General features: G+C 46.9%; 1 protein-coding gene across 2 annotated transcripts; it reads left to right on the forward strand.

The window, feature by feature from the left end:
- The first annotated feature begins 3213 nt into the window (after nt 1-3213).
- LOC136702389 (uncharacterized) lies at nt 3214-9760 on the forward strand. Of its 2 annotated transcripts, none has more exons than XM_066677429.1 (17): nt 3214-3492; nt 3764-3856; nt 4108-4233; nt 4400-4477; nt 5358-5432; nt 5535-5636; nt 5735-5839; nt 5918-6004; nt 6855-6959; nt 7062-7163; nt 7265-7372; nt 7724-7822; nt 8032-8354; nt 8435-8675; nt 8785-8847; nt 9161-9483; nt 9564-9760. In XM_066677429.1, exons 1-17 carry the CDS (start codon nt 3234-3236, stop codon nt 9720-9722), a joined length of 2448 nt encoding a protein of 815 aa, XP_066533526.1. In that variant the 5' UTR covers nt 3214-3233; the 3' UTR covers nt 9723-9760. The 2 variants fall into 2 exon arrangements, with proteins under 2 accessions (XP_066533526.1, XP_066533527.1); XM_066677430.1 differs by having other exon boundaries at nt 5738-5839.
- Nucleotides 9761-10237: the final 477 nt, after the last annotated feature.

Here is a 10237-nt window from a genome sequence, read left to right on the forward strand (position 1 = left end):
TGTTTCTCTCTAGTTTTGCCTCTGGATTTAGCCTTTCTGGGCTCCAGAGTATTTCTCAGGTTTGGTTTCAGCTTGTTATTCTCGCTTGTTTTGCCCTTTTTGTAATACAATAGTGTAAAAAAGCAGGGGAACTCTGCCCTCACCCGTATTTTCAACTTTATTACGAAAAGCCTAATTACAGAAACTGTGAAACATTATGTAATGTACACATGAAAACATTAGCTTTTCAGTTGTTAATTAAGATGTATGTTTTTCAAGGTCTTGCTCTTGCTGCGTCCCATGTCACCAGTAGTATGTGTACCACAGGTGAGAACCATTTCCCTAGAGGATACCACCACAGTGACAGTGTTTTACTGACAGTGTAGTTAGCACTGTGCTGCCGTCTCGCTTCCCTCCAACACACTAAGACATTGGTTTTAAACCCTGGGTCACAACCCATCCATGGATTTGAACATAGGCAAAAAAAAGTCACAGAGAAAAATAATAAATTAAGGAATGATTTTTAACACTCACACAATCACAGAATGAACGTGTACTTGAACTCTCAGTTGTACAAGCGTTACAGTATGCTGCGTATACATAAGAGTCCTGCTGCGGGTGACTGTCTGTGAGGAGTGTGGTGTGTTCTCCCTGTGTCTGCGTGGGTTTCCTCCGGGTGACTGTCTGAGGAGTGTGGTGTGTTCTCCTTGTGTCTGTGTGGGTTTCCTCCGGGTGACTGTCTGTGAGGAGTGTGGTGTGTTCTCTCTGTGTCTGCGTGGGTTTCCTCCGGGTGACTGTGAGGAGTGTGGTGTGTTCTCCCTGTGTCTGCGTGGGTTTCCTCCGGGTGACTGTCTGTGAGGAGTGTGATGTGCTCTCCCTGTGTCTGCATTGGTTTCCTCCGGGTGACTGTGAGGAGTGTGGTGTGCTCTCCCTGTGTCTGCGTGGGTTTCCTCCGGGTGACTGTGAGGAGTGTGGTGTGTTCTCTCTGTGTGTGCGCGGGTTTCCACCCACGCTCCAAAAACACACGTTGGAGACTCAAAAGTGTAGGTGTGAGTGAATGTGTGAGTGTGTGTCACCCTGTGAAGGACAGGCACCCCGTCCAGGGTGTGTTCCAGCATTTGTCCGGACCCACAATGACCCTGAACTGGATAAGGGTTACCGACAATGACTGAATGATTGAATATAAATACAGATTATATTAACCTCGGTCATCTAAAGAAAACACGAGAACACGGCCATGTCTCGGCTGCTCATTAAATTGTACACAACTGCGCAATTTTTACTTAATTTAATTTAACTTTTAGACCCTGTAAGTGTTACTCTACAGTCCTTGATGTTGGATTAACACTGAGGCTCTCGCTGTGTAAACTCTTCATGAATGTACCAAAGCACACAGCAGGAAAATGATGAACTGAGTGTAAATCAGCTCTAAAGTGCTGTCAGTCACACAGTGTGGCTCAAGCATCTGGAGGTGTTCACCTGGGAGCAATGGCATGAGGTTGACCTTTAGCGCTAACGCTAACATCAGAGCATGGCTCAATGAGCTTGGAGCCACACGACGTCTTTATCTGCACAGTAACACACCTCGGAGCTGAACTTTTCACCATTCAACTCCATCCCAGCCTTCCTTCCAGCACCATTCTCTCTCTCTCTCTCTCTCCCTCTCCTGCAGTAGATGGTAAACAGGGCTCAGGTAATAGAGTTTGGGCAGTGTGGCTGTGTGTGGGTAATGGTAACGCAAGGGGCTTTGTCTAACTGATTACAGGCCCATATTGCTCTGCTGCCTGCACAGGACTGCATGCAAATCAGAACGCAGAAGACTGAGGAGGGCGAGAGCTCAGAGCATGAGCAGAATTTCCGAGCAGCGTCCATGTCCTATGCACATTAGAACTGCCCTCAATAATAAAACAGCAGGAATCTGCAGGCTTTCTTACCATAAGGACAAGGGACAACTGGACATGTGACAGAACTAGGACAAGACGAGCGTATTCACACCGTATATCCTTACATTTGTAGACACACCTTCAGATTATAAATAGGTGTGCTGACATTGTAGGTGTGTTTGTGTGTGTTGTGCTGGTACGAGTGGATCAGACACAGCATATTTCAGAATCATTTTAATGCTGACTGCAGTGTGTATGACTATTGTGGCATACTATGTGGCAGAGGAACAAGGCTGAGATATTGCTGTGTTTGCTTCATTCATTTATTAAGAACCCTAACAAGGGCACTATGTGGAAAGGAGCAAGTGAACAACAGCAAATTGGGCTTGGTGCAAGACCTGGAGGATATTCTTATATTCCCTGAACCCTGTTCTGCTCTGATGAGTTTAGCTGTTCACTGGCCCCGGCAGCAGTTTGAAAACACTGGAGGGGACTGGAGACAAAAAATTGGGGATAAACAAAAAGAAGACAAAAATACATGAAAAAAAAAAAACAAGTATAAACACTGCTTCAAATCGTCCCAGAGGAAGTGGATGGAGCTCCATCGCTCCAGAGAACACAGTGCCACTGCTCCACAGCCCGACCCTGGGGGCATAAGACACCTAAAGTGAAAATGGTCCCTTAAATTTGCCCTTAAACATCCCTTAGAGTTAAGTGTGCTGCAGAAAAAATGCCTTAAGTGATACCTGAGGGTCTTCTTAAGGACATCGTCATAAACCCTAAATGTTCCCTTAAGTGTTGCACAAAGAACTGTCAGTTAAACAGGACGTAAAATCTCCCCTAAACTCTCAAAAGATTGAAATTACGTCTGAGATGTGGGAGGGTTTTTGAAGCGGATTTTGTAACTAGATGAACTTTTTGAGACAGAGGCACTTCTCTAGACCCTCTGAGAGATGAGTAGTTAGTAGTAGTAGTTTTTTCTTTATTTGAGGTGCTTTTATCAGTAGACCATTACAGCCACAAACCCACAAAAGTCATTCCTGAGGATTTAATTCCTGAGTAATCCCTTACAGAAGCACAGTGTCCTCATGTCCTCAACATGAGGGGTGTCCACACATTTTTGGACACGATTACTGCTGCTTCTGTCCCCTTCACTGCCTACAGAAGCCAGCGTGTGGTCTCTCTGATGACATCACAGACATCAAAGGTTCCATGGTGTGATGTCAAAGGTGAAGGCGCAGGTGAAGTTCCGTGTTCTCTGCTGCAGTGGATCATTCTGTGACAGGAGAGAAGATAATCAACAGCAAAATGGCCTGCCTCTTGAGTTGTCTCTCTGGTGCGAACACCACAGACACAGAGAGTTCAGTGAAGATGGACAAACCCAAGAAGGACAAGGTGAGGAACAGAGAGAAGAAGAAGAGGAGGTGGAAGTGGTGGAAAAGAGACCTCAAAATCTGTGGAGAGGAAGGAAACGAAGACGGCAGCAAGAGTCCACAGGGCGCAGATGGAGAAACGGACGTGGTGTCTGTGTCCCTCAGCTCGGAGACACCTGAGAGCAGTGGACGTAAGGTCGTCTCTGAAGACGTGATAACTTCAGATCAGACGGAGAGCACCATCCAAACAAATCTGAGTGAGTGAATCAGTGGAGTTCATGGTGGTGACCCTGTGACTGATTGCTGAGAGGATTTTATTTATTTTCTTTTTTTCCTTGTGTGCGTGTGCCATCAAATCCTCACATCAATGTTCCAGCTTGTAGTGTAAGGTCTTCTCAGAGGTGTTCCTGCAGTGAAGAGAGGGACACACTCCTGATAAATATTCCTCAATTCAAAGGAGACACTAAGAACAAGTGTCTACAAACTTCTGTCCCCACAGTGAATTTTTTTTTTTTATGTCTTAAACAGGACACAGTGCTCTGGAGGTGACTCTCCAACCAGAGGACGAGGACACTGTCATTCGGGCGCTGCTGGATATTGACATTGTCCACAAAACTCTGGGTAAGAACTGGACATCTGGACGTCTATAACGTCCGAACTCTTAAAACTTCTGTAAACAGCTGTAAATTGTGGTCAAGTTGACGGAGGTTATAATATAAATGGTTAAACGCTGTGGTCACTAAGATATTGCAGATGGTTACAATGGAAACTGATAGGTGGTTTAAACATTGTTTCAGGGTTGTAGCTCAATGTACATCACTGTATTTGAAATACTAGCATGGGGGTTGCTACGGTGGTTGTTTTTCTTGCAGGAAAAAAGAAGAGCACCGTGTTCAAAATCAGATCCAGAACCAAACGCCATCTGGTCCAGACACTGATGTCCAGACTGATGGGAGCCGAGGAGCTGGGGGACGCCCATCTCAGTTTCCTGCGACTCGGTGAGGATAGACTCTGTAGATCACCGTCCTTTATTCAACACTATAACACACAGCTGGACAACTGTTGGTCTTTATCCTTGAATATTCCTGAGGGACTGTGGACGGACATAAATGGAGAAAATGGTATAACTGTGAAACTGAGGCTGTTTTATTGGTGTGAAAGCAGGGATGGAGGTGGCGCGCCTCAAAGAATGTTTGGACACACACCTGGACCAGACAGAGACCTCAGTGGACACAGCTCTGGGTCAGTAAATGAGTGCACAAACACACACACACACACACACCTGTACCATGAGAATAAGGCCCCTATAAAACTGATCACTACTCCACCTACTAAAACTGCTCCTGCTCTCTCTAACCCCTCCTGCTAAAACTGCTCCTCCTCCTCCTCTTACTCCTCCTACTAATACTGCTCCTCCTCCTCTCTGCTCCTCTTCTTACTCCTTCACCTAATACAGCTCCTCCTCTCTCGATTCCTCCTCTTACACCTCCTACCAATACTGCTCCTTCTTCTGCTCTCTCTAACACCTCCTGCTAATACTGCCCCTCCTCCTCTCTCTACTCCTCCTACTAATACTGTTCCTCCTCCTTACTCCTTCTACTAATACTACTCCTCATTCTCTCTCTGTTCCTCCTCTTACTCCTCCTACTAATACTGCTCCTCCTCCTCCTTTATGCTTCTCTTCTTAATCCTCCTCCTAATACTGCTCCTCCTCAGCTCTACTCCTCCTAAAACTGCTCCTACTTGTCTCTCTATTCCTCCTCTTACTCATTCTACTCTTTACTCCTTTTCGGCTCCTCTTCTTAATCATCTTACTAATATTGCTCCTCCACCTACTCTCTTTACTTCTCCTCTTACTCCTACGGCTCTCTACACCTCCTCTTACTACTAATACTGCTTCTCCTCATCTCTACTCCTCCTCCTATCAATACTGATCCTCCTTCTCCTTTCTCTGCTCATCCTCTTCTTACTCTACTAATACTGCTCCTCCTTATATCTATACTCCTTCTCTCTACTTCTCCTACTAATATTTCTCTTATTCTTCCTACTCATACTGCTCCTCCTCCTCCTCCTCTTTCTCTTTCTCTTACTACTAATAATTTTCCTACATTTGCTCCTCCAGAAGAAGACAAGGCTCAAACCCAGGCTGAAGCCGTCCAGGTTCCTATGGACTCAGGGAGTGTGGACAGTCCTCTGAGTGAGTAAATGTCTTGAGGGAACAATAGACAAAAGTGGACGAGATCCCAATGCACAACATACTCCACTTATTCTTCCTAACATTACTGCTGTCCTCCTCCAGATTTGGACAACACACACAGAGACACTGCAGTTGAACCTGAGACTGACACTGATGGTGAAGTCATCCAGGTTCCTGTGGACACTGCTGTGGACATGCCTCTAGGTAAGAAAATGACCTGATGGGGATTGTGTAGTAGTGTACAGTATGAACGAGGTGATCAGGAGAAGAACAGTAATTCAGCGTCTCCTTTAATGTTGAAGCAGGTGATGAGCTGCTAGAGAGCAATCCTGACCCCAACCACACGCTCAGTGAGCTCCTGCAGTCGGTGGAAGACGATGCTGAACCGGCTGGTCAGCAGACTCTGGGTGAGTACAGCACCTGAATCACACACTAGAATAAAGACCCCGATGGAGAGATGTTGATATTAATTCATGTTGATACAGAAGAGGGGACCCTCTCCGGAGAGGAGCTGGACACTGTCAAAGAGCTGCTGGACGCTCTGCTCCTGGACGTGGCGGTGCTGTCTCTGGGTAAGTACAGAGATATTAACATCTGGTCATGGTCATGAGGTCAACACAGCACTCTGTCCACTCCTCCTCTCTCTACTTCTTCGCTTCCTCTCCCTACTCCTATTAATACTGCTGCTCCTCTTCCATCTCTTTTTCTCCTCCTCCTCTCTCTACTCTACCTCTTTCTGATCCTCCTAACACTGCTCTTCTTCTCCTTTCCCTACTCCTCCTCCTTGTTTCTCAACTCCTCCTCCTAATACTACTCCTCCTTCTCTTTTCTCTACTCCTCCTTCTCTTTTCTCTACTCCTCCTAATACTACTCCTCCTTCTCCTTTCTCTACTCCTGGTCCTAATACTGCTCCTCCTCCTTCTTTTTTCTCAACTCCTCCTCCTTCTCTTTTCTCTACTCCTCCTCCTTGTTTCTCAACTCCTCCTCCTTGTTTCTCAACTCCTCCTCCTAATACCTCTCCTCCTTCTCTTTTCTCTACTCCTCCTTCTCTTTTCTCTACTCCTCCTAATACTACTCCTCCTTCTCCTTTCTCTACTCCTGGTCCTAATACTGCTCCTCCTCCTTCTTTTTTCTCAACTCCTCCTCCTTCTCTTTTCTCTACTCCTCCTCCTAATACTGCTCCTCCTTCTCCTTTCTCTATTGCTCCTCCTAATACTGCTCATCCTTCTCCTTTCTCTACTCCTCCCTTTTCTCCTCCTACTAATACTGCTTCTCCTTCTCCTTTCTATAGCCCTTCTAATTCTGCTCCTCCTACTCTCTTCTCTATTCCTCGTACTAATACTGCTCCTGCACAACTCTTTACTCTTCTTTTTCCTCCTCTTTCTCTTCCTACTAATAATTTTCCTCCACTTCCTCCTCCAGAAGAAAACAAGGAACAATTGGATGCTGCTGATGAAGCTGAGGCTCAAACCCAGGCTGAAGCCGTCCAGGTTCCTATGGACTCAGGGAGTGTGGACAGTCCTCTGAGTGAGTAAATGTCTTGAGGGAACAATGGACAAAAGTGGACAAGATCCCAATGCACAACATACTCCACTTATTCTTCCTAACATTACTGCTGTCCTCCTCCAGATGTGGACAACACACACAGAGACACTGCAGTTGAACCTGAGACTGACACTGATGGTGAAGTCATCCAGGTTCCTGTGGACACTGCTGTGGACATGCCTCTAGGTAAGAAAATGACCTGATGGGGATTGTGTAGTAGTGTACAGTATGAACGAGGTGATCAGGAGAAGAACAGTAATTCAGTGTCTCCCTTAATGTTGAAGCAGGTGATGAGCTGCTAGAGAGCAATCCTGACCCAACCCACACGCTCAGTAAGCTGGAAGCGCTGCAGATGGTGGAAGACGATGCTGAACCGGCTGGTCAGCAAACTCTGGGTGAGTACAGCACCTGAATCACACACTAGAATAAAGACCCCGATGGACAGATGTTGATATTCATGTTGATACAGAAGAGGGGATCCTCTCCGGAGAGGAGTTGGACACTGTCCCAGAGCAGGAGGTCGCTCTGCTCCTGGACGCGGCGGTGCTGTTTCTGGGTGAGTAAACAAACAGAAACACTGATCTGGTCAGCAGCAGTTTTTCAGGAGAGCGTTAGTTGGTTCAGGAGCTGAGGGGATGGACATGGGGCTGAGGGGGAGTTTAAGGTCAGTTCATGGGACAGTGGAGGAAATGAAGATAATGCTGAGGTGGTTTTGTGAATGTTATTGTTTATTCTTGTGTCTGCAGGACCTAAGCTGAAGGTGGAGAGTGCTCCAGTGAAGAGTGATCTCACTGAGGAGCACCTTTATCTCAGTGATACTGACCCCAGCGCTTACCAGTGTCTGGGTGAGTTCAGATTGTGGACCCCAACACAACATACTACAACTTTTACAGCTATTTCAGACCCACCATTAGTGTGTATAACTTTGTGGAAACAGCTGATGAACCTTTGTGTAAAATGATCAACCCTCTGAAACTGATGAAGAACATTTCCAAACTCCACTGGACTTCCCTGATGAGCTACTGAAGCTGACTTTTCCTATTCTTTCTGACAGATGACACGGACGCTGTGGACGCTGGTCCTCCCCCTGAGTATCCTGCTAAAAAGAAAACACGAAGAGGAACGAGGGGAAAGGGGAGGAAGATAAACTATAAGAAGGACCCCGAGGAGCCAAAGAGAGGAGAGGCTTCAGCAGACACAACCAGAGACCACACTCAGGACAAACAGGTGTGGAGACAGAGTACAGCCCTGCCAGGTGGGCAGAGTAAGAGACCACCTGAAACAGCCTCTTGGCTGCAGTGGAGGACCAGGCAGATAGCACAGCAGCAAGTGCCTCCCACCAGTCAGGGAAGAGACAGAGGACACCGCCCTGCTGAGGTACATCACTTTATCATTATCCTCTTGTGACAATGTCTTCAGGGATCGTGACATTATGTTTCTGTCTCTATATCGTCCAGTCTCTTGCTCAGGCCAGACACGAGCCCACTCGTCCATCAAGGGAGAGGACAGGAGAGGGAGGAAAAGGCGATCTAATGAGCAGAACCCACTGGGGGCAGGATGTTGTGTCCCTCAAGACCTTCGAGAGGCAGAATAGGGAGAGACCTAAGCTGAAGGTGAAGAGTGCTCCAGCTGAGAGTAACATCACTGAGGAGCACCTTCACCTCAGCGATACTGACCCCAGTGCTGACCAGTGTCTGGGTGAGTTCAGATTCTGGACACCAACACAACAGACTGCAACTTTTACAGCCATTTCAGAGCACGGATTAACATCAGACCCCCGTTTAACCCAGGGTTTTTCTTCTTGCAGTTAAAGGCCTGATTGGACCAGGGCAGACCAGGAGTGGGGTCAGAGACAATGATCAGTCCCAGGGTGAGTATCAGAAACACATAGCACAGGTCAGCCGAGCTGCCTCTTCTGGATCTCCTTCAGAAATCTTTGAAACATGGAGTGGTGTTTAGAGTGAATGTGTTAAGTTGGAGACTGGGGACATGAGCCTCTCAGAAGACCACTGGGTTGTTTTTTGTAGCTCTACCCACTATCAGTGTGTATAACTTTGTGAAAACAGCTGATGAACCTTTGTGTAAAATGATCAACCCTCTGAAACTGATGAAGAACATTTCCAAACTCCACTGGACTTCCCTGATGAGCTACTGAAGTTGACTCTTCCTATTCTCTCTGATAGATGACACGGACGCTGTGGACGCTGGTCCTCCCCCTGAGTATCCTGCTAAAAAGAAAACACGAAGAGGAACGAGGGGAAAGGGGAGGAAGATAAACTATAAGAAGGACCCCGAGGAGCCAAAGAGAGGAGAGGCTTCAGCAGACACAACCAGAGACCACACTCAGGACAAACAGGTGTGGAGACAGAGTACAGCCCTGCCAGGTGGGCAGAGTAAGAGACCACCTGAAACAGCCTCTTGGATGCAGTGGAGGACCAGGCAGATAGCACAGCAGCAAGTGCCTCCCACTAGTCAGGGAAGAGACAGAGGACACCGCCCTGCTGAGGTACATCACTTTATCATTATCCTCTTGTGACAATGTCTTCAGGGATCGTGACATTATGTTTCTGTCTCTATATCGTCCAGTCTCTTGCTCAGGCCAGACACGAGCCCACTCGTCCATCAAGGGAGAGGACAGGAGAGGGAGGAAAAGGCAATCTAATGAGCAGAACCCACCGGGGGCAGGATGTTGTGTCCCTCAAGACCTTCGAGAGGCCGAATAGGGAGAGACGGAAGGCAGAATGAGCGGCACCGTAGAGGCCGAGAGACATGTTCCTGCATACCTATGTGCTCTGATCTGTTCATCTAATGAATAAACAAATAACAGCATAGAGAGAGAGTAGAGAGTGCTGTCTGACCATTAGGTGACCAGCTAAACCAGCATCAGATCTGCATGAACCAGCTTAACCCACACTGTAGGATACATCCAGTGTGTGGTCTACCTTCTAATGAAAGCACAGTATTTGAATTTGAAAGGTTACTTTGTGGATCCTTTTTTTGTAGAAAACTGGCACATCTCATCGGTCTCTGCAACAATACTCGACTCTCACGTCTCTTGGAGGCGCCATTGTGGCAGACAACAGCTTACACACGCTCTGAGCAAGTCCTAATAGTGTAATAATGGCTTTTGCAATAATAGCCACCTGGAGAAAAGAGAAACAAAAGAACAAAAAACTAAACTTTTCAACAATGACTTCCACCTGTTCACTCCAAAGGCTTTCGGTGCTGATCAGCGCTGGGCTTCGTTGCCTCACAGTAAT

This window comes from Hoplias malabaricus, chromosome 7 (genome assembly GCF_029633855.1).
Source record: "Hoplias malabaricus isolate fHopMal1 chromosome 7, fHopMal1.hap1, whole genome shotgun sequence".
In the NCBI taxonomy this organism is placed as follows: domain Eukaryota; kingdom Metazoa; phylum Chordata; class Actinopteri; order Characiformes; family Erythrinidae; genus Hoplias; species Hoplias malabaricus.

Excerpts from the sequence above, each read along its gene's own strand:
- LOC136702389 (XM_066677429.1), top strand. The coding sequence starts at position 3,234 with ATGGACAAACCCAAGAAGGACAAGGTGAGGAACAGAGAGAAGAAGAAG. Across the intron at positions 6,005-6,854 it reads CGTGGCGGTGCTGTCTCTGG|AAGAAAACAAGGAACAATTG; the intron begins GTAAGTACAGAG and ends TTCCTCCTCCAG. Across the intron at positions 8,848-9,160 it reads AGACAATGATCAGTCCCAGG|ATGACACGGACGCTGTGGAC; the intron begins GTGAGTATCAGA and ends TCTCTCTGATAG.